Source organism: Curcuma longa, chromosome 6 (genome assembly GCF_044706935.1).
Source record: "Curcuma longa cultivar G26 ecotype Majalengka, Jawa Barat chromosome 6, ITB_CL_G26_1.1, whole genome shotgun sequence".
Classification (NCBI taxonomy): domain Eukaryota; kingdom Viridiplantae; phylum Streptophyta; class Magnoliopsida; order Zingiberales; family Zingiberaceae; genus Curcuma; species Curcuma longa.
The window spans coordinates 1,577,033-1,602,811 of NC_133866.1; the positions used below are offsets into that span (position 1 = coordinate 1,577,033).

Genomic DNA, 25,779 nt, shown 5'->3' on the forward strand with positions numbered 1-25,779 from the left:
AGTAAGCTTTCCTCACTGCGTATGATCTACAATAATGTTAGAACAAAATACAATATCAAATCTAACTTAAATGCATACCTTGAGAGAATTCCTCAAGAGAAAATATGACTGTCACAACAAGACTTGCACCTGCTGGTCAAAGTGAGTTCAAATTATAAAGTAGGTAAATAGAAGAGATATGCATAAATTTGATATCTTGATTAAGTTCAAAGGAATTAACAACTATCATAGTTCATCTTGAAGTCATATCGTTCTGCTTTCACATTGAATTAACTCATTCTAATTATCATCAATCGTTAGGATAATATTAATATCTATACTTAATTATAGTTATTTAATCATCTCTATTGGTTTATCATAGATAAAATCATTTTTAATTGTTACCATTTATTATTATAAATCAATCCATTTGGTCATCAATTATTAAAATTCAATCCTTTTTAAAATTTCACCACATGTTATCACAAATCCATTTAACCTCCACCATTTATAATTGAAACCCCTTAATTATCACCATTTATTATTTATCAACTATAAATTACTAAGTGAATCACTGTTCTCAAGCATATATAGGCTAAAACTCTTATGATATATAACAATGTAGGACCATTATGCAAATAAATATTGATCATGGCTAATATCTCATTAGCACCACATCTTCAAGGGAATGACCAAGTACTCTTTTTTTTTTTCAATTTATCATAACACGTCAAGGAAAACTCATCTAATTCTTAACAATGAGTTGTCTATGATCAGTGGTTCTTTGATCTTAGAAGGTTAATCTTAACAAATGATGGTGGAATCCAATTCTAATATTGGTATAGGAAATGAATCAACAAGATGGCATAGCTAGGGCTATCAATAAGAGGAAGATGCGATTAGTGGCACAAGTTGGTGTGTGCAAGTAAAGACTAGAGGAAGAGAAAGCAACTGTGTGTGTGTGTGTGAGAGAGAGAGAGAGAGAGAGAGAGAGAGGTGTTTTGGATTAGTGGTGTGTGCATGACCTATGCAAGCAGACGAGAGGGAGAGGAAAACTGACAAAGAGAGAAGAGGGATTGTCAGAGAAGAGGTGGTGACTAACGATGATTGGGGTTGGCACCACACACGGTGAAGGCGATGTGAGCAACGATGACACGAAAAGGAGAGACAAGAGTAATAGGGAGAAAGCGTAGTCATGTGTTAGTGATAGTGTGTGAAGAGAGAGTGAGAGGAAGATAGAATATATGACACTTGGTTCCTTAAAAGTTCTACTAAGTCAACCCAATGTGATTAAACTGGACCATCCTAAAATATAAGTTTGGATCAACCCTACACTAACCAAAATGTCCAACTTTACCTCGGTTTGCATCGACATGATCTTAATCACCACGTTTTCATGATGGGTTTCATCTAAATCCAATTCGTCTTCAACTCAACCTAGTTTGTTGATTGTTTAAAAATTTAAAAAACTCAAAAATTTAAATACAATTACATTCAAAATCTAACAATAAAAAGGATGACTCACTAAAAAGAAGTCGCATAGCTGTTGGTGGGGGAAAGCTTTGTTAGAATAAAGGCTCATGATTGGAGACGAGAATTGTTGGAATCAATGTATCTCTCTTCAAAGGTTGACAACCACATCAAAGTGTTGTGAATTGCCTCCCTTGTAATTTGTGATTTACCACGATGTTTGATATTTGACAAAAGCTTTAAGTTAGGAAAACATTGTAATGATAATAGAATTTGCCTTTTGGATAAAGTGGCATTTAAAGAACTTATTCTTGTACTTTAAGGTGACATAGCAAGGTTTTAGATAGTCTGGTACTTAACAACCAAAGATTTCTAGTTAATTAACCAAAGGTGGTAGATTTTGGTATAGCTAACTTATAAAACATAAAGTGGTTGACCTAACACTTTTGGTTTAGTTGATCCAAGTCCTGAATCATGCAAAATAATTATGGTAATATTGCATTATTTTTTGTATTTTTGCTTTTCTAGTATACTATTATGATCCTAGTATCATTTCACAGGTGCATCTATTAACACCCTTGTTGATGGCTTGACAGAGTGAATCATTAGTGCTTAGAGGTCTCATTCACACTAGAGGAATCCATTAGGTCTACTATGCTCATGAGAATAAAATGAAAGGGGGAAGAAAAACTCAAGTGAGGTAGGCATTTGATTGGACTAGGATCAACTGACATTGTTAGAACAAAGTTTCGACATGACTCATTTAGACATTGGTATGTAGGCTGCTATGATCACTCAAGAAAAAAATCCAAGAGGGAAGCTCACAGCTTATGTTCATCGACAACCATGCGTGGAAAGACATTGTTAGGCTCCATGATGTCTAATGGAAGTGGCAAAACTGAGAGAGAGAGAGAGAGATTAAGGGTTTTGTGGGAGTAGTTGTTGAGGATTATGGGGATAATAAATTATAATACGAGGGTTAAAGGCTAAGAGTTTCTTGGTGATGGTTTTGAGGGTTTGCTTTTTTTTAGAAAAGGAGCAGTTTGCATGAGAATTTAAAGAGAGAGGGTTTGATTAATTTATCAAAACCTATAACAACAACTAAGTTTTTATCCTATTAAGTGAGGTCGGTTATATAGATCCTCTAATGCCATTGGACTCATCCCCTATTATATTCTCATCTACATTTAAATAAATTTTATCCCATTTTATCGTTTTTAACGAAGTCTTCTTTGGTCTCCCTGTTCTTTTATTAATGTGCGTACTTGTCAAGGTTTCACGTTGCCTAAGTAGGGTATTTATTGGACGTTTGAGTATATATGCATACCATCTTAAATGCATTTCTTGGATTTTCTCCTCAATTAACACAATCCTAACTTTCTTTCTAATGTTCTCATCTTAACATCCTTATCTATGCAACTCTCATTGTGCTTGCTTCATAACTCAACATTCAACTACATATAACATAGCAAGTCTAACCGTTATTTTGTAAAATTTTTCTTTAAACTTTAGAGGTACCTTATGATCACATAGAACACCTAGCACCCTCTACCATTTTAATCATCTTGCGTGTATCCTATGTAAAACCTCTCTATCAACCCTTCCTTCTTCCATCGTTTTGTAAAACGATTACAGATACTTAAAACTCTCAATTACAGCAACTCGTTATCTCTTAACTTAACAATTGCCTTCCTATGTCTATTATTACTAAACTTAAATTATTTATTCTACTAAACCTAAAACCTATTACTTCCACTTTATCCTGCTAAGATTCGAGCTTAGTTTTTACTTCTTTTCGTATCTCACCAACCAAAGCATTATCATCTACAAACAACATACACTATGGTAACGTGTATTGGATGCATCCAATGAGTTCATCCACAACTAGTATAAACAAGGTATGGACTTAGAATTGGTTCTTGATGTAATTCTATAAAATTTTTATGAGAAATACTTTGACTAATTCACTTAGAGTCTTTACTCTTGTCGTTACATTCTCATATATATCCTTAATTGTTTCAATATACATTACGTAAATACCTTTCTTTTTTAGAATTTCTACATTATTTTCCTCGGGATTCTATTATGAGTGTTTTTGTAAGTAAATGAATCCCATATGTAACATGCTTCTTTTTTTGATATTTTTCAATTAGTTGTCTGAGAAGATGTATAATCCAAATTAATTTTCGATCATTTTAGTCTTTTTTTTCTATCATTCTTTTTTAAAATTTCTTAGTATAACTCATTAGCTTAATGCCCCTATAATTCACACAATTTCATATGTCTCCTTTATTTTTATATAGGGGATTAGGGTAATTACCCTTTACTGATTATGCATTTTTTCGTTTTCAATATCAAGTTGAATAATTTTATTAGTCATTCAATACCTTGCTTCCTTAGACACTTTCGTACCTCTATTGGAATATGATCTAGTCCAACTTCTTTCCCATTTTATACACTATTTGATGTCATTTCTACTTTTTAAGTTTGAATTCTCTAATAAAAATTTAAAATTCTATACTCTTCTGACCTACTAAAGTTTTCTAAACTATGTTGGTCAGCTAAACTTTCATTAAAAAGTTAATGAAAATAACACTTTCGTCGCTTATTTATTTTTTGTTTCTTTACTAGTACTTTATTGAATTCATCTTTAATACATTATTTGAGTAAGATCCATTCTTTTCCTCTCTCTCGCTTTAGTTATTATATAGATGTCTCTCTCCCTTCTTTTGTATTAAGCTGTCAATGTAAGTGTTCAAAAATTTCATTAGTGATTTCACTCACTACTTGGCAATTGTATATTTTTTTTCTTCATTCTTATAAGTGTATAGTAATTTGTAATTTATAGGCTATTTATTTTTTATTATTTTCTGCTGTACTTCCTCATTCCACCATCAAGATTCTTTATTTGGTAGTATTTGTCCTCTTGACTTATTGAGTATGCTCTTGGCTATCGTTTTCAAATTTAATGCCATTTTATCTTATGTCCTAGTTGAGTCGCTATGTATTTCTCTCAATACTTGTGTTCTTACCTTCTTCTTAAAGATATTTTGTTTCCCATTCCTTAACATCCATCACTTGATCTTAAGAGTCATGTATATTTTTTTTCTATTGATATTATACTTGAGGTGCATATCTAACATCATTAACTAGGTTGGGCGTAAGGTTAAAAATGTCGAGTTGTGTCGAAGTTTTAATTGAACGATGTTGTTCTAGTATTGTGCTAATTTTTCGATGCATGGTGTTGGTGATGGATGAAGGTTGAAGGAGAAGGGAGATAAAACATAGGAAGGAGCGAGTGATATCAAGTTTCAGTAATTTACTGAAACTTCAAACCATGGTTGGGTGGTTAGGGTTTCTCCAAGATGATCTTACAATCTCTACATAATTTTTCTCTCTTTTTGACCATAAGAAAGTAAATGTATGATTTATTATTCTCACTTTTAAATATAATCAAGTGTTATTTTCTCTTTTTAAAAAAAGTATTAGCTATTATAAATTTATATGTTATTAGAAAGTCCAATATAACTTTTTTTTTTCATTTCTTTGTCTAAAATCATATCCCCTATGTATTCTATCATATTTCTCATTTCTTACTCTTATATTGTTTGTGAGAATTTTTTGTACTATCTTATCTAGTCTTCGCAAAACTTATATTTGATGTCTTTATCTAATCCTACTTGAGGGATATATATGTTAATTAGATTAAAAGTTTATTTTGCTACCACAATTTGAAAGTTATAATCTTATATCCCTTCCTATCTACTATTACTTCACCCCTTAATGAATTTTCTATAATAATACCTACTCCATTTCTCGTTTTATTGTTTTCCTATGTATCATAATTTAAAATCTGAGTTCTCTTTATCTTTCCTTTCTCCCTTACTTATTTTGTCTTTTGGAAGTACAAAACATTAATTCTTCTCCTAAACATCGTATTTATTACCTACATTGCTTTGCCAGTGAATGTTCCTACGTTCCAATTTTTCAAATCTAAGACGGTTGGTATTTTTATAAGGTCTCTTCTTATCCTGTATAACACTATACCTAAGTTTTTATGGAGATGTATCGGTCTTTGTTGAGCATTAACATAATAGTTTGATGCATCCATACATAACATTTGCATTTGTTTGATGTTGGCTAGAAATCTAACACAATCCTCCTCTTTTATCCAAGCTTGGGACTAACCATGGTAGAGTTTATTCACCATGGGCAGGATTTAATTTATCAAGGCCTAAATCATCAAATTTGAAATCAACTTCAACTAAATCCTATTTGAGAGCATGACTGCTACCCAAAGTGAATTCAGGACCCCAATTTAATTCAAACTTAATTGGAGTTCAACCCTAACTTGATCAACTTGAACGCAATCAATATTAATATGTTCTGCGCTTAACTACAACTTTAAAAACCAATTAGACTCAATTGGAACCCAATGTGAGTGCCTAATTCAAATAACCCTAATTCAATTGAATTATTCTCAAATACACTTACAACACCCTATACATCCAAAATATAATAAATATCTAATATATGACCTTAATTATTTCTGTAATTATAAAAAAAATTCTGCTGATAAAAATGCTTAACAAATGTGTGGCAAAGTATATTAATGAGGCTATCTAATGAACATTTCCATGTAAAAAAAATATAGGCATGCAATATAATAGTCAATATCAAACAACAATGTGGAGCATATCATGTTTAAAATGCATACATTAAATGCATGCACAATTAGTGTTTAAATTAACCTCTACAAGTTACCACACCAAGAAAAACTCCCTTTGTAGAAGTGTTTCACTATCACAAGGACTAATTTTTTGAGGTGACAAATATCATTTTATTATGAGATTAGACTAGGGCAAGTAATAGTTAGCAATTATTTCTTTCTATTAAACTGTCAATGAGCCACACTTTTAGTTTGTTATCCCTATGCTTATATGACAACATATAAGACCACATGAACTGCATGTGTCAACCTAGGCCGCCTGGTCCTGTATATTAAAGTCAATTGCATATGCTATATGTGATTTGGTATGTACTGTAAATGCCTAGGCAACATGCAACCTAGGCCAGTTGGTCATTTATAAAAACATGATTAAAATATGTAAACAAACTCCATCCTCATTACTGATAAAACTAGTAATGAATTTATTTAAAAGAATGTGCAAATACCTGTATTCTTTTTCGACTTGCCTGTAATACTCTTTCTTTAACCTGGTTTTTAGATTCTATATCTCTACCATTTATATTCACATGCCTTGGCTTTGCTCTCTATTGGTCGAAATATATGCAACACCTATCTGCTCCTTGCTGCTAGTCATCAAATTGAAAAAAAAAAAAAAAAACTAGCTTAGTTTCGATACTTGAAATGTTGCCGTCATGGAAGAATGCAACAATTCTTTTGTGATTAGCATTCATCTCTATATCAAATTGGAATCATGTCCCCATCCTACCTATGTTATCTCAAACCGTGAAAGATTACATCTCTAAGAAATTAAATGAGGATAAGTACCTAAGTGTGATGTATTTTGAATGTGATTAATTCTGACAGTATACATCTCCATTTTTTGATTTTCATTTCAATATTTTCTGTCACAGCTACCTAGAGTGACACCTTGAGTATAAGGGTGCCATCTAGAGCATGAGACAGTATATACATGTGATTAGGTTCTTAGGTGGCTTTTAGATGAAACTTGTGTTATTTCAGTCATAAAAGTAGCCTGTATACCATAAAAAGAGAACTTGCATTTTAGACACCGTACTGTATTTCTCATAATAAGCATTAACGTTGCACTATGTTTTAAACCCAAATAGCAGTCACATAACATTTTTATTATTTCATCTCTATTTTAGTATAACGAATGTAAAATTTCTATAGGTTTGAGAGATCTTATGGATTTCCTGCCAGCTTCTATTGCTGCTATAATTAGTTATTTTTCTGCTGAGATTACTAGGGGAATATGGAAACCTGTTTCATTGAATGGAACTGACTGGCCCAGCCCTTCTCCAACTCTTCTCTCGATGGAGTCTGAAATAAAAGAAATCCTTGCCTCTGTTGGGGTCCATATCAACAGTTGTTATCCACGTATGAATTCTGTTCTAGTTCTTTGGTGATTCTCACTGTCTCAATTTTGTTATTGGTCTGATTTGTCAGTGCTAGTTGTGCTGTTTCTACCATTTTCTTTCATTTTTGTTGGCCTACATCTTTGAAAAACCAAAGATTTAATTGATGGAAAAAAATCTATTGTTTCGATTAAAAGAGAATTCTACAGTCATATTTATGACTTTGACATGACACATCATAATACCAATATGGGACTAAACTACACTCACCTCATGTATGGCATAGATTGTTGTAGATATCTAACCACATCATAATACCAATATGGGACTAAACTACACTCACCTCATATATGGCATAGATTGTTGTAGATATCTAGCTTGTTAGACAATATATAAAAAGTTCCTCAAATAGGAAAAAAATGATAAGATACCCTATGAAGATGATGATAAAAAACTGCTACAATGGTTTAGATACTAGAAAGTGGAATTCTCTAGGCCAAAGTTGGGGGCAGTCTTTGAATAAGACTTTGACTTCATAAGATCTTCTAAGGAGTTGATAAATCTTCGTTAACTCCCTCTATAGTTGAAGATACCCCATGGTACTGATGTTCCGAATATGAACCAACAACTTGTGAGGATTAGAGAAAAAGGGGTTAGTCTAACATCCATTTTCTGATGTGTTAAATATTGAAAGCGACCAAGTAAAAATTGATATTACTTCAAGAGATGAGAAAATATCAAAGAGAAGAGTTAGTGATGCTTTGACATATACTTGGAATAAAGACGAATGAATCAATTGTGTGATAACAATGACAAAGTGAGATTAGAGCAAGGTTTAAAATATCGAGCCGTGCCGAGGTTTCGGTCTCGGATCGGAATGATACAGTTTCAGTACCGTATCGTACTGTGCCGGTATAGTTTTGGTATTTTTAAAATATAAAATATATTAATTAAAATAAAAAATTTAATCTAAATATTTGATAATAAAAAATAAAATATTTTTTTTTAAATAATAAGATAATTTTATAGATTTTAATAAAGTCTATTTAAATTATCCCCAACTATAGCTAGGAATTGATTATTAAAATCTCAATTAAACCCCTAAGTTAAAAACAAACAAAAATTGTGTGTGGCGACTGCAGCGCCTTGGTCGTGCGCGGCCGGCGCGCGGAGGCGTTGCCGGGCCCGCGCGACGCCTCCGGTGGCATCGTCGGGCCCGGGTGGCGCCGGGCCCGGGCGACGCCTCCGGAGGCGTCTCCTTGCCGGAATTGCTGGTGCCGCTGCTGTGCTGGTGCGTAAAAGAACGAGAAATTTCCTGTGAAGAAAAAGGTGTCTAGTAAATTGAAATTTTGACATTGACTTTGAGAGGAGAAAGTTGTTGGAATAACAAATAATAAATTTGCCCACTAAACAAGGTGAGACACCATAGTCTAGCAAAGGAGACCAGGACATGGATTAAAATCTTGAGACATGCCAGTCAAAGTAATAAAGATTTATCATTTTGCACTAGTATCAAGATAAGCACAACGTCAATATCGACACAAACATTGATAACGACAGCGTGGTGAGCATGGCACACTACTGTTGAAGAAGTCAACTTGCGAGAGATGAGAGGGAGAGAGAGCAAGATCACGATGGAAGAGAGGATGACCTACTAGAGATAGAGAAGGGAGGAAGGAGCGAACCCACCAAAGGCTTCATCTAGTGCTTCAACTTCGCGATTAGGTCAATGGTGATGCCACCTATGAGGGAGTGAGATAGCAAAGATGCAAGAGTGAGTGACTGGGAGAGAGAGAGGATAGTAAGGGGGAGGGATCAAGTGGGAGGAAGGAGAGTACAATGAGGGAGAGAAAAAAATTTTCATCCAAAACTCAGCCACTTGAACTAGAAAACACCACTAAATTCAGTTTGAAATAAAATAAGTTTGGTTCAGCCTTAAATGATCAAATTGAACTCGAATTTTAACCTGCTCGACCAAGATGATATAACCCAATTATACTTTAATTGGGTTTCTAAAATCTAATACTATGGTTGGTTCATCTTAAATAACCAATAAAATTCAAAATTAAATAGCAGTAACAACTTTAATCGAAAGCAAGACACAATATATAACAAACGTTGGGATTTTGTCTACATTCAAGTAGTAATTCTTGTATTGAAATTTTTTTAGCATAATTAAAGGTTCAATAGAGATTTTTATAAACTTTTTTTTGTATCTTTAAGAGTGTTACTAACTATAGGTTATGCTAAATGAAATGAAATGAGTGTGATGTTCCCAACGCAAAGATTATATTTTTAGAACAACCAATGTAAATTGCATAGATTTTGCTTTGAGTCATCTTTTTCTATTTTGAATGTTATAATAGTTAACTACATGCCTTAGTGAAGTTTGAACTAAGAACTTAATTATTTTTTAGTAAATAAAGCCTTTACACAATTAATGTATCCAAGATGACATTGTTGTCTATTAACAATATAGTTTCTTTAATTTAGCTTTATTTTGATATTAAAAATATGGAAAAGTTAAATTAATATCAATCTTTGTATCTTTTCAAATAGTAATAATGACTTAGGTAATAATGTTCAGTAGAGTAGGTGACAATATATTTTTGACATTATCTTTGAAAATGAAAGAAGGGGAGTCTTGGTACAATGATAAAGTTGTTGTTGTTAGTGGTCATTAGTCGCGGAAATAATCTCTCTATAGTGTAGGGTAAAGTTGTGTACAATAGATCCAATGTGGTTTGACTCTTCCTTAGGACTCTACATTAGCGGAAGTTTTGTGCACTGAATTGCCCTTTAACTTTGAAAAGGAAAAAATAAAAATTGTTACACTTTACTCTTTTGGATGAAAAAGATTGCAAATAATTATTTTTGATTATTCTCAACTTATAAAAATAATATTGCTTCTATTGCTATTGCAACTATTAATTTTGATGAACACACATTTACATATGCTTGGTTTCCGGATGTAGAATACATATTGCATATATGGTAAAACTCTTTCTTTAGTTAGTGATTTCCTACTTCCTACAAGGGAAACAAGTAGAAACAATTTGTGGTATGTTTTTGTCAAAGAAAGGAAACAAGTAGAATGAAAGTTAAAAATTTATAGTTTGTTTGTCGAAATCAAAAGATTATGAGATATATAATATAAACTCTATGAGCAAGGTGGTTGAGATTCTTATAATAATTTGTAATTTATTGCTTTCAAATACTATGAGAATTATTTGAAAGTAAATAATTACTGACATCGTATTGGCATAGTATGATACAACACTGCTTAGAGACTTAAACTCAACACAACTCAAAGACCTTGGACTGTGATAATATTAGAGTTAGAAGGGGATTCTTATGCACTAGCACAAAGGATTTGGGCAAAGACCATATAAGAATTGAATTTGCCATCGCTTGTCATTAGCTTTGCATGAGGGTGGGTGGAGTGTAGAAAGACACTCATCTGATAGGACACTTGATTGGTGTTGAGGTGAGTTTTACATGCATTGGTATTGAGGCATTGGGCAGAGCACGTGGCTATTGCTACGAGTAGAGGAGCATCATTTCCTTAGATTTAATTAATCTTTGTTTGCCCGAATGCAACAACGTTCACCTAGAAATGCTAGGCAACATCGAGAAAGGATATCTAAGAAGATAAGATGTGGCCAAGGGGAGCTTTTGCAACTTTATAGTTTTAATGAAATCTAACTTGCTTGTTGCAACATTGAATTGTAGTTGAGTAGACTAAAGAGGACGTCCTAGAGTTGAGGGGAGTTTATGGTTGAGCAGCTCAGTGACGTTGAGTGATAATGATGATGGAGTTCTAGGTAGTGTATCAGAGTAGACATTGGTGTATTGAGCATTGACATCATTGACTTCTATTTCATGCAAATGTTGATAAAGATGATGAGCACCCTATCATGACATAATACATCAATAAAGCTTTGGTATTGATGATGTTGATGGCAATCACAAAATCAACGAGGGAGAACAAATTGGCCATGCTAGTCTCAATGGGTTGACAAACAGAGTGTGTGGAGGGGGAATTGCCTTACATTAAACCCATGATTAGGGCCCTAAGCAAATTAAGAAATATTTTTTTTCATCGGTATCTAATATTTCTTCATCGGTATCTATATGAGAACAATTAAAATCATGTATTTATATGCTTTTGGTATAACTCCTAATGATTTAAAATCCTACGTGGGACCTAAACATGTATATATTTTTTTGATATTCATATAACTATTAACTTTAACACGTTTTAAAATTTTGAGTCATATTGGAGTTTCGGTTTATGATCGGAATGATATAGTTTCAGTATTGTAATGTATCGTGCCGATACAGTTTCGGTATCACATCATACTGTGCTGATACAATTTTGATTTTTTTAAAATATAAAATATATTAATTAAAAATATTTTTATTAATATTTGATTGTTATAAATGCTTATTATTAGGTTACATTTGAGATGTTGAATGTTGAGTTCAAATTTTAATGTTAATTTTAATTTATTGTAAAAGCATCAAGTCCAAGAACATGCATTTACAATGGTAATGAAAATTGATCTTCAATTTTAAGTTTTTTGATAGAGGTATCAAGTTTGAGAACTTACATTTATAATGGTCATGAAGATGGATCTTCGGTTTTGACATCTTTAGATATCTTTTGATAATTTTAAGGATTGATTATGTTATATTTATTTGAAAATTTTAAATTATTCATGGATTAATATAATTTTATATATTGAGAATATGCAAAAGTATTGGTTAAATTTTCTATTATATAGTAAAAGGATAAAGGGATGATCATTGATATATTGAGTATATATATATATATATATATATATATATATATGATGACTTTAATTCTCGATCTCTATTGACATCACAAAAGTTAGAGCATACAAAATCTTTTAAATACAATATTTTATCTTATTTAAAATTTTATATTCTAAATAATTTTTAAAAATTAAATAATTAATTAAGTTAAATTGAATTAATATTTTAAAAAATAAGATTGAGTAAAAGTCAATTTAGGGTTAACTAAAGTCTAGACATGATGATTAGGATCAAGTAGGTTTAAATTTGATTTAATTTAATTTATTTTGATTAGTTTAAAATTAAACTAAATTTATATCTAGAATAATTTAGTTTAAATCGTAGTAATATTTAGGAATTATATTATATATTTTTTTCCTTTTCTAGCAAGTCGTCTCTTCTATTCTTAATATCCTTAAAAAGATAGTTTTCCCTTAAAGAGATTTTTTTTCTCTTAACTTTTCTGCTTGTCTATGTGAAAGGTGAAGGAGGGAGAAATTAACAAAGAAAAAGAACCAATGTCTTAAAAAACAAATTTCCTATGTGTTTAAGGAGAAAAGGAATAAGAAAAGAAATTAATAGAGAAGAAAGGAGAAAAAATTAAAGGGAAAAAGAATTGATGGTTTAAAAAAATAAAAAGAAAAGAAACTAGCAGTTTAAAAAATAAAAACTGAAAAAAAAAACTAGCACTGACCTGCTACCGTGAGACTATGGTCTCGCAACGACTGCGTGAGGCTTCTCCCGCAAAGCCTTGCACGTTCGTGGGGCCTCCATGAAGCCTCGCGTGCTCGTAGGAAGGCCTCGCGCGGCCGTGGAACCTCTGCTAAGCCTTATGTGGCCACAAAGCCACAAGCATCCTCGAGGCCTCATGCTCGTGCAGGTGTTGATGTTGTGTTGATTAACGGGTGGAACGATAAATTCTGTCCGTACTGATCGGTAGGACATGATATTTAAACACTGCTCTAACATATATTGATTGCTTGGTAAATATTGTGTAATCTCCCTTAAGATGTTGAATATAGATCTTTCTATGTTAAAACAACATATTATGGTAGAGTTAACCAAACAAGTTTTAAAGAATTATTCCATGATGACCAAAATGGTATAGTTTTGAAACTGTAGCATGCCAACACTTCACACTCTTCAATACTTATGTCAATCAATGTATGAGTTTTAGTCCTATAATTTTTTCCACTTATAATGAATGCTTTTAAATATACGTTTATAACAATTGAAAACTCAACATAATCAAAATTGAATGTAATGCTACAAAAATATAAGTGTTTCGACTAATGTTTATTACTTATTGCTACCGAAATGAGTATCATGCATTAAATGAAGTTTAAGTTCTTGTAGAATCCTAGTTAGACCATCCCTATAATTTTCCAAGATGCAAAATAAAGAATATTCTCACGACATCTGTTGTGAAACCAATTTCTCAACATGTTCATCAATATTATCAATAGACCATTAGGAATTGGATTAGGAGTTGGATTTGGATTTACAGAACTAGAACTAGAAATGACATAGGTGTAGTATATAAATGCATTTCGATTTCTCAAACTCTAGTGTCGATTTCTCTGACTTCGGTGTGACTCTTTCTTGCTGTTGTAGGTGCTCTAATTGTTACTTTCCCTCTTCTTCTCCACTTTATAGTGTTTTTAGTTTACTGATTTTTGATGATACCTAGATGACTGGCTCTAATGGGGTCACTAGATTTGTGTTGTCACATTTGAGATAATGATATTTACCCATATTGATATAGTATCAATATTAGTCAGTGACCCAAACGATATGTTTTAACCTGCTAATTGATATCAATCGACACTTGAAACCATGTTTCCAACTATTTGGAATGAGTTGCATACATTTTCGCTTCATTGAATGTGATGCAAGGTTTTATCAAATGTAATATTCAACTCTCAAATCAGTTTTGTTTATGTAATTGAGTTTTCTTTAAACCCCATATACCCCTCACACCTTCCACTCAAATTGTGCCAATTTGTCATGCTATAGAATTAAAATCAAGTACTTGTTGTGGTTGCTATGGTCTCCAAGTAGGAGGTGGGTAATTGTTTAGGCCACTAAAACCCTGAGGAAATGGTTGAAGATATTCTACTTGCTGTGTTTGAACATGTCATTCTCTTAATTTTTCTCCTATTTTATCATCTATTGGGACTTACATGCCACCTCTCGATGATGATCGTAACTTGATTTTGTCTTTTCTAGTGACCTCATACTTCTAACTTACTTTTTTTTTTTTCTAGAAAACATCATTTTATGGGTTTTTATAGACAAAAAATATCACGTCCTGGGAGACGGTCATCCGAAAAATTTCGGCAGCATCTCCCTTGTAATAATTCAACTTTCCTGAATACAGTTTAACATAGGCCCACACGACCATTCACTAATACATCACATGTATCTAAAATGCTAAATTATATGAATAAGGCTCACACGACCGCTCAACAATACAACACATGATATACTAACCATGTATAAACTTTAAAACTTTAAATCATAATGATATGCATCACAACAAACAATGACAAACTTCACAAATCCACGATAATAGAAAACTGCACAAGCGGAATTATAACAAGATCCAAGTCCACACAAATACGAACGTAAGTGCAAACTACAGATACTCACAAAAACTCCACAAGTCCACGAATATCGATCACAGATCCAAATATAATCCAAAATCCACACATTCAAATATAATCCGAAAATCATACGAAGTAAAACAACAGAATAACTTTTCTTGCTGTGAGATAGAGGCAGTTTGGCAGAACTCCAAGCTTCAAAGTAATATTCCTATCTGCTACTTGGGGAGACAAAACCACAGGGTCTGAGTAGTGAGTACAAACTCAGTGGATAATCAAATAGATAGTACATGCTCAAAAATATAAATTTGAGAGCAAAGGATATATAAATGAACAACAGTAATCAACAGGTGATCAGTACCAACAGTGAACTACAAATAAAGGAACATCAGCAATAATCTTACTGATAGCATATAGTCTATAATGGTTCTCATAAATGCAGTAATATATGAATGACAATGTCACATGGATACATCAACCAAGTATACATCTTACATCCCATGCAGTATATACGGTCTAGTATATATATATCAAACACACAATACAACACATGCATGATGCAACTGCCCACACTCGCCCCAGTACTCACGTATATATGACGTTGGGGGTGTCTGACATCACACTGCCATAAATTCAGCACCACAACAAAGTAGCCTGGTGACAAATCAATATGTAGCCTCATCCTATGGCCAATGCCTGTAACCCATACTGGTTTCTGAGTACACCCCTCCGCAGTGACCAGGACACAGGACATTGACTCGGCTGCGTACAGAACATACAACCACCATCCCTTGATGGTTCAATGAATATGGAATTCCTAATCACCTATTCTATAACTTGCCACTATTAGGCCAACTATCAATGACGATTGACCCACAACATTGGAGATTACAGTCGTCACATTGCACCATGTATGATGTGATGATCAAGCAACAATAACCAATATTTACTATGTTAAATCAACATGCATAAGTAATAAGATCTCAACTGATCACCGGTATCATAAACCAAAGATAAACAATAACAGTCAACATAGATAGCCAAATGTCTGAACACACAACAAAATAGATGTCACATGAGATCAATCGAATCAAGGACAAATATAGAATAAACAGGAATAGGACTAGGATATCCAACCAACTACAATAGAAAGATAACATGCACTAGAAAAGAACTTATTCTGTATTGACCAAATACAAGGATTACCCATCTAATATGACGAATCGTCAAAATAAGAACCCCCAGAAAATATAATCCTCGTATATCGTGGAATCAACCAATCAAGGTCCTGTAATTTACAAAATACAACACCCACTAATTACGATAATATTTTTAATTTTACAACAACATAAATCCCCTAATTTCAGTCGACTCTAAAACACAACATAAATCCCTTATAATCCAATTGGATCCATAATCCAATTGTTATATCTGGATCCAAACCAACCCAACATCACGAACAATCTCGAGCAGATCAGACCCAAACTTACCGAAACCAATAACACAGAACATGTCCAACAGAAAACCAAAGTCACACCGGACCACCCATTGAAACAGATCCATAGATCCAACAACCATAAATTGAACAATCTCAGTCGAACAAAAATCTAAGATTCCGATCACTATCCTCAACACGAACAGAACAACTCCCAATAGAATCGAAATCAATCTAGAACAGTTCATTCAACAGGATCAAAATACCTCAACAGATCAAGAATTCCCGAATCAACCACGCGGAAACTCAACACTAGAACAGATCCATCAAACCCGATCAATTCCAATAAATTCCTTACTGAACAAGAATTAAATTGGATTCAAGAAAGGAACCTCACCTCTGTTGCCCTAGAAACCAGCAAATCTCCGATCAAGATCTGATTTCTCATTCTCTCGGCCGAATTCAAAGAAATCCCCTACGATCTGCCGATCAAGTTGTGGAGCACAGCAATCTCAGAAATCCGAAAAAATCCAACGAAATCCACTAAATTAGGAATCAAATTCTTACCGATCAAGATTTTTCAGACCCGAGCTCCTTCGTCTCTTTGAGCCGATCGCCGCCGCCCGATAGCCCTCAACTACTCCTGATGAGATGGGTCTCACGGCTGGAGCTTCTGGTCACCAGTGCTCCACTACGACGTCTGGCCAGCTCCGATTGAACGCGATCACCGATCGAGAGAAAAGAGGAGAAGAATCGTGTTTTCGCGAGCTCGGGAGAAGAAGACGGGGTCGTGGGTTTAAAGAATTCCTAACGGGTTTAAATCACAACTCGAATCCTTTAACCTTAATGGCTAAGTTAAGTGGGCTAAATTTAATTGAGCTTTATTGGGCGGGATTTAAATGGGGCTTATTGGGCTGGATTTAGTTGGGCTTATTAAACCCAAATTAAAATCCAATCCAATACTAATCAAGCCTCTAATGACCATTATTAGAGGTAATAGTTGACCCCCTTAATCCTTGTCAACCAATTAGGGCTAAATTATTTATAATTAAGTCCAAATTTCTCGTATCTTACAAAAAAATCTAAAACTAAAATGTTCTAAAAACATATTCTTTTTTTTTTCTTTAAAACAATGAGTCTACTTAGCTACGCATCTCCAATTCAAGGTTGTTTTTGGCTAACTACATTGTGTGCCTTCCACTGAAGTGGTTAACCATTTCTACTATGGAATCAACTTTCATAAATTTTAACGTAGTATTGAAGTCTAGTAGCCTAGTGAAAAGGCATGTGGAAAAGAGAAGAGTCTCCTACTAACTTGTTAATGACTTTGGATCGGGTTGTAGTTTCACAAAGCTAAGCATGGTGTCAGTACCAACATGATATCAGTGCCATATGGTTCAATAAGCCTTGTGAAAGAGCACTTCATTAGATATATATCACCAATTTCAAGGATGTCTTAGACCTTGAAATACATGCTGTGGCCTCACTACGTGATTAATTATTTTGGATCATGGTGAGCTATCATCAGTTTTAACACAATCAAATTTTGTGAATAGAAAGGATAACTTAAAAATTGTAAGTGAATTTTAAAGAGAGCTCCCATTTCCAAGCTGGTAGATTTGTTTCATGATTATACTTCCCAAATCTAGTTGCGAGCTGTTTTGTCAATCCATTCTCAACTTGATTTCCCAACTGGTTTTTCTATTTGTGACATGCCTTTTTTTTAACTGTAGAAATATAAAGCTCAATAATAGAGGCTAAGCAATACAATACAATATTCCAAGATAAAAATATGGGTTGTGTCTACAACTTTATATTTTAAACATGTTAGTTATATTATAAAAAGTATATGATGGGGTAATCCCATGTCAACCTACATATTTCATCTTGTTTGGCTCAAATCTTAAATGAATAAAAATAAAATAAAATAAATGAATATAAAAAGTAAACTAAGAAAACTCAAATAAGAAACTATAGGTATATATACATATAATTAAACATTAAACATGAATTTAATTAATTTCAATTTGGCAAATGTGTTGAACATTTCTACATTCATATCAAATACCATAAAATAGAGAGATAATATTTTATAAATCTATTGATGCAATTGCTGATATATATATATAGGAATTTTGCTATCCTGCGGTCCATTCTCGTACGCTCCTGTGCACTCCCACCCGACCCAGCCCTGCTCCAGCCGCATCGCCGTCCGACCATCGCCGGTCGCCGCATCACGCCTGATGGACACGCAGCTCGCCGGCGCACAGCCCGGCGCCGGATTCCGGTCGGAAAGTGGCCGGAATCCGGCGAATTCGGCTGGAATTGGCAGCTTGGCACTGGCAGCCGATTCCGGCCAAATCGTGGCCGAATTCGCTGGATTCTGGCCACTATCCGGCCGGAATCCGGTGTGGGGATGTGCGCCGGCGAGTTGCACGTTTATCGGGTGTGACGCGGCGGCTGGCGGTGGCCGGACGGCGAAGCGGCAGCGGCGAGGGGTCGGGTTGTCGCGGACGAGGAGCGCGGGGTAAGGAGCGCAGGATAGAAAAATTATAGTCTATAGATAGTGTACTTAGAGATAGGTGTAAAACATATAGTCTAGTGATAGACGATGGTGTTAACTTTAAGAAGGCCGAGGAGTTGTTGGAGCAAACATCCAACATTGTTTTGGACACCATGTGCTATTGCATCTATTCGATGATGGAGGACACTAGTAAACATGATATAGTGAAGGATATAGTCAAAATATGGCAATTGTTGAACAAATTTTCTTTATACTTTCATTTGGTTCATGTTCACTTCTAAGAACTAGAAAGACTGGACACTCTAACACTATTAAGCTATCACTATTGAAGATTGGGAGACAAAGTTTTAGATTTTGCAACTGCATTACACATTCGAAAGTAGAGATATCATACCTTGTTCTTTGCAAGGTCGACATTGATAAGAAGCTGCAAATGGACAATATCTACTGCTCATTTGACAAAGTAAAAGGGGAAATTAAGAGACACCTATGTATCTACATTATGTTGATATAATCACTGTAAGATGTGAATATTGAATGCTAAACGACATAGTCGCCACAAATGATGATCTCCTAATGACTTTAAGAAGTGTAACATCAACACTACAATCAAATAAAGAAACAAGTGGTGATCCTTTTGTTTAAACTGCATATTTTAATGATCCTTTTGTCTTTCATATTACAGCCTTCTTATTATAGCTGTCTTTCAGATTGGTCTACATAAGAATTTTCTAGTCTTTCAAAACTGCATATTTTTTCTTTTGTTTAAACAGAAGTCTATTAGTGCAAATGTTTATGAATGCAATCAATAGTAACGTTATGGTTTCTGTCAGGTGGGATGCCGCCGATGCTTCCATTACCAATGGCTGCTCTAGTAAGCTTAACAATAACCTTAAAGCTCGACAAGAGTGTGGACTACATTCATGGAGTTGTTGGTCAGGCCCTTGAGAACTGTGCAACAGGTTGCACCTGGCCAAGCATGTCCATCATAGGAGCCTTATGGGCCCAAAAAGTGCGAAGGTGGCACGACTTTATTGTCCTCTCATGCTCACGTTCTCCCTTCTCAAGGGAAAAAGAGGCTGTTGCACAGCTGATCAGAAGCTGCTTCACATCATTTCTGGGTCCATCAGTTTCTGGAGATTCTCACATTATAGCCAATCGAGGAGTTAATGGACTCTTAGGACAGTTCATGTCTGATGAAGGTGCTAGGCTACCAGTTCCTCCTGGTTTTCTATACCTTCGGACGTGTCGGAACTTTCATGATACCCATTTTGTTAATGAGGTGATTTTCAAGCTGGTTATCGAGTGGGCACACAAACTAGCAAACGAATGGGCCTCTGGTGGTCCCGCTTGTCTGAAATCAGGTCGCACATCACTGGCTGCTGCTGCCTCAGGAGTACAACAAGTGGCAACTCTAGGGGCTAGCCTGTTGTGCATTGCAGGTGGGGTGCAGATGGTTCAGATATTGTACGAAGAGACACTGCCAACCCTGCTTCTATCAACTAGCGAGGAAAAATTCGGTGGCGCCGGACCAGTATCTAACATTCTACAAGGGTACGCTATGGCCTATATGCTAATCTTATGTGGATCCTTTGTTTGGGGAAATGGGAACACATCCCCAACGTACACATCGGTGTACTCGTCAAGGCGAACGAGGGTTATCGGTATCCACATGGACTTCGTCGCTGGAGCAGTGGAAGGCAACATAATTCTTGGTTGTGATCCAGCTACATGGAAGGCATATGTATCTTGCTTCGTCGGCTTGCTGGTGAAGTTTGCACCGGCATGGGTGGGAGGACTGAAGCAGGAGACCCTGCAGAAGTTAGCCAGCGGCTTGAGGGGGTGGCATGAGTGCGACTTGGCTGTATCACTACTAGAGAGAGGCGGCCCTTCATCCATGGCGGCGGTGGTGGAATGGATGTCGTAAAGTTCGACAGTCGTTGGTAGTTTGTGTATATTTAGGTAGCTAGCAGATTGCTTGTGGTTGAAAACATCATGTTTGGAGATGGTCTGCCAATCACAAGCAAGGCGTTTGGAAGTGTGGGTTCCTGCAGCTGGCAAAGGTGGCTGCCACCGTATCAGTGATGGTGGTGTTGGCCTCGCAGGGCTCTCTTAAAGGCGTCAATGGTTATAGAAATTCCCTACATAAATGTTTAAAATAAATTATATGGCCAAAAGAGATTTAAATGACTGCGAGCTGAATATTCTCACAATAAGACCACTTAACGTTGTATCTGACACTGTATTTTAAAAGAAAAAAAAAACTATTTTACTAGCAGAAACATGTTACGAAAAATTACAATATTCAATTTTCAGTATTTGTATAGTGCAGCGCCAGTCCTAGGCTTTTGGGGGAAAGGCTCAAAATTCTCAAGTGTTTTTATTCATCAGAGATACTTCTGGAACCTTGGATTAGCCTATACTTGTAAATTCATGATATCATAAACATATCTTTACTTATATCTTGGAAAAGAAATAGATTTTTTTTTGTGATAATTTAGATGGTCAAATTTGACTCGATTAATCTTGGATGTAGAATATTTATCAGATAAATTTAAATTATAATTTATGTATCATTTAAGGATCAATTTTGAAAAAAAATCTTGATCTTTTTATTGCTCCTTTAAATACTTTATCATTAAGCACCACATTAGTGGCGCGACAAAAATGAATAGAACTTTAAATCCCGGTTACTAATTATATAAAGAGCAATGATATACTATATGAAAAATGTAGCATGAAAATATAATACAATACGCTCCATGTAGTGGATTTCACATCCATGTAATGGATCCCACATCCATGTAATAGGGTGTGTTATGTTGTACTTTCATGCTACATTTTCATATAGCGTATTATTTTTCTTATATAAAAGAAGTAACAGATTAGGGTTATTGACTTATTATTTATTATTAGGGTTATTGACTTATAATTCGTTATTAAATAAAAGAACTTTAAATCCTTGTTACTGATTAGGGTTGTTGACTTATAATTCATTATTCCAATCAATTGGTAACTGTCAAAAAATTTAAACCAAAAATGCTTAAAGACCAATCAATATGAGGCGTAAAATAAAAAAAGAAGAACAAAAACAAACTTATGAAAATACTATGAATGCAATAGTGCTACCATCTTCATTTGATATATGAATAAAAAACATTTATAAACTTCAATCACTTAGTTTAAAATGATCCTGATCAATTGTTGGTTGAGCAGTAGCATCTCAGGGTAAGCAGACTGAACGGAGACATTTTGAAAATCAAATGCATCATTTTGTAAATTAATCTAATATAAAATATACCTCCTGGTATAATAATAATAATAATAATAATAATAATAATAATAATAAACCTTATCCAAATATCTTGGGCAGGATTAGTAAATAATAATAATAATAATAATAATAATCCAATAAAATATGATTTCACTCTCGTCAAACAGTTGAGTATTCACTCTCGCCTTTTGTTACTGTCAGCTAACAACCTCTTGTAATTAATACTGTGCCTTAATTATTTAATTCCACTGTAATTTATTTCCTTTTGTCAATGTCAATTAACAATTGCTCACCTCAAAATCTGGAGAGAAGTTTTTACAAAAATTTCCCAATTTACTCCAATTGCATAGGTGGTTTTGGAATTGTCCAAATTGCATAGTCTTGCGTGGGTTCATTTTCCATTTTATCTTTTCCAAAAATCACATGCATGGTCACCTGATCGTCTGAAGCAAACACCACTTTGAATCGCGTTTGCGTCTTTTTTTGAAGAAATTGACCTTTGTCCGAACCAAAGGCGACGGCTGACAAACATTGCAACTTATTTTTCGACAAACGATGATCTTCTACTGTGCAAAAAAGTCGAACAGAGATAATCTGGCAAACATCTGGCCAATGTTGAATATTTTTCTAGCGAACAGTGCATCTTGTTAGAGAAAATGGGGAACATAACATAGATTAAAATTGTCATTCTGGTGGAGTTGCATATTCGGTGAGCTTTTCAATTTATTGTACGTGGAAAAGCCAATAAGAGAAAACCTAATAAACATAACTCCAATGCAGCTTCTTCTATGGTGAACAATGCAATTTATGTCTTCGATAGTCTTCAAGAGGTAGTTGCTCCCGACCACACACTTCCCTCTTGATCACAAAGTTAAAACTTACAAAACCTCACTCTAGGCAATGATTTTTTCAGGTCTTTGTTATTGTATTAGAGTAGGGTTCAAGCGAGATATTGGTCGTTGGGTGTAAGCAACTGTAATGTTAGCTTCAAAAATTTAAAGTACTCGTTAAATTCTGTCAACCAACATTTTAGATAATCTGTAAACCGCGTAAGCGATGGTAACATTTTAAATTGCCTTTACCAATATTGTAGCTTGGTTTGTAATATGCCTAATATTTTTTTTGCCATTATAGAAAAACTAATTACAGTAGCAGTGATAGTTGAAATTGTAGTATAGACAAAGTTTTACGTTCTGATAAATCTTGTGAATAACATGTAAGTTTTCTTCTACTAATCTATAAATGAATTAATATGATGTATAGATTAACATTATATGGAACTTTGCCAACGTGGTTTAGTAAAATATCGATTATCTTGTGTTGTTAATGCTATGCATCTGAACTTTATTATCTGCCTTTTTGTCTTCAAAGTTTTATTGACAATACCCTTAATCAATCAATAAATTATGTGGTTACGAGCTTAAAGCTGTTTATTTGTGAAATGTTAAATTTTGAAATACGTAATTATAAATTTAGGAATATGTGATGATCTATTGATTTCTTTCACTTAACTAGTGTGTTATAAAAATATTCACATATTTAATAGAAGTGATTATATTTTATGGTTACATCAATGTAGGGATTCATTTTTTTGACGAAGGCTCTCACGTAAGATGGAATCGATTGATTCAAAAAAAAAATCGACTCGGTGATAGTACATCAAACATAAATACCAATAGTAGGAAGATGCCATCTTCTAATTTGGCTAGTATTGTGGTGAGTATTGAAGAGAGTATAAATTATAGATACGATTTGAAAGAAAAAGCTGTTAGTATTGAGGATGTCATATGCAGAGTTTGAAACAAATGTTTGAAGATACATGGATCAGCCAGTGATCTTCAATGAGTATAATAACCTTGAAGATGTGTTTCCATTATTTGAAGATGTCAATGTAATGAACTCAATACTTATTCATCTTCTTAAATATGGATCCTGAATACCAAACACAAGAGCCCAATGATCTTAATGCATCGATCAAGCACCTAGTTGATCGAATATGAGGGCTACTTGATAAGATTCCATTTCCAGAAAATTTTTGTCCGGCAAGAATTCAACGGAACAGAATTTTAGGTTCCCATCAGAACTGAGCGTGTGGTTGAGCTCGTCTATATGTGTGGTCGGGCTGAACTGAGCATATGACCGAACTGACCTGAATGCATAGTTGAACTCACCTGGGCGTGTGGCAGAGCTCACCTATATGTGTGGTCGAGCTCATCTGAGCATGGGGTCGAGCTCACCTAAATGTGTGGCCGAGCTAACTTGAGCATGTGACGGAGCTCACTTGAGCGTGGTTTCGAGCTTACCTACACGTGTGGCCGAGCTGACCTAAGCATGTGACCGAGCTCACTTAAGCGTGGGGCCGAGCTTACCTAATTGTGTGGCCAAGCTCGAGTCATGATTTGCCCTTTGACCTTGTATATGCTAGGTCGGATGCCACTTTGGACCGATTGTTGACCTCTTTTTGCCATGTCAGATCATTCGAGACTTGCCATGTCACTACCACTTTCTACTTCTTCTTTCTTATTCCTTTCATTCAATATTTTTATTTTTATTCGATATGGATGCAAATTTTAGTACCTCTTTTACGTATCTTTTGAATTCTCCAAATGTGAAAGAAAATACATCATCTCAAAATATACATATTTATCCAAATGTTCAGTATTCTTAATTTTTCTCTCACATGTAATACCCTCTAAAATTTTAAAATATTTTATATGTTCCATAATATCCTCCAAATTTCTTCAATTTTTAAAATTTTTTGACAAATCCGAGTAATGTCGCCCCAACTCCATTTTGTATATATTCACCCTAAGATTGATGGGCCACCGATGACCAATTTGGAATGTCAGTTCTGTCATACATATTTTTTCTCTTCAACCATCAGTCATGCCTTCAAACTAATCAAGAAGGGCTAGTGTCGATGCATCTGTCAACGACAAAGAACCCATAACACCATCATCTATTCCAAGAACTTAGTGGCTACCACACTCATCACACATAGAGCATGATTATGAACTGGAGATAGATGACTCGAAATGAACAATTTGGTCTCCTAGTAAAGATGTGGTTCTTGTGAAGTCATGGGCCACTATCAGCACCGACATAGTCATTGGTAATGATAAAAAAGATCAAAATTTTTGGAACGTATCGATGATTACTACAACAAGCATCGACCACTGAAACTGTGCTAAGAATTTGGATGCGACTAAAATCATATTACTATAAGTTTGTTCGATGGTGAATGAATTTTTTATAAACTATAATACGAGGTCCTTTATAAGAATTTCATAATTCTTATGGGTACTACAACATTTATATAATTCACTTTCAAATTATTAATATCATTCAATGCTAGCAATTATATGAATTTAATAAGCAAGTTGTTAAAAAGTAGTCGTTACAAAATAATCATTATAATATAATCATTACAAACTAGTCGTTATAAATTAACCGTTACAAACTAGCCTATATATAAGTAAGAAAATTAGAATCATCTATTCTACAAACATTATCTTCTCAACCACATAAATATCTTCATTTATTCTAAATTTCTAAAAATCCAGATTGATATAAAAGATCTATTGTTCCGGTTGAAACCAGCTTCGGG

General features: G+C 34.3%; 2 protein-coding genes across 2 annotated transcripts in view; one reads left to right on the forward strand and one right to left on the reverse strand.

Moving 5' to 3' along the window:
• The window catches only part of LOC141830840 (mediator of RNA polymerase II transcription subunit 33A-like), a 54,583-nt gene extending 33,412 nt beyond the window's left edge, over positions 1–21,171 (forward strand). Inside the window, exons 11-12 of the mRNA XM_074718285.1 lie at positions 7,331–7,537; positions 19,732–21,171. Coding sequence (XP_074574386.1) covers positions 7,331–7,537; positions 19,732–20,825 — 1,301 coding nt within the window. The 3' untranslated portion in view covers positions 20,826–21,171. The remainder of the gene's footprint in view (positions 1–7,330; positions 7,538–19,731) is intronic.
• Positions 21,172–25,073: 3,902 nt separating this feature from the next.
• The window catches only part of LOC141831083 (uncharacterized), a 3,041-nt gene continuing 2,335 nt past the window's right edge, over positions 25,074–25,779 (reverse strand). Inside the window, exon 4 of the mRNA XM_074718521.1 lies at positions 25,074–25,098. Coding sequence (XP_074574622.1) covers positions 25,074–25,098 — 25 coding nt within the window. The remainder of the gene's footprint in view (positions 25,099–25,779) is intronic.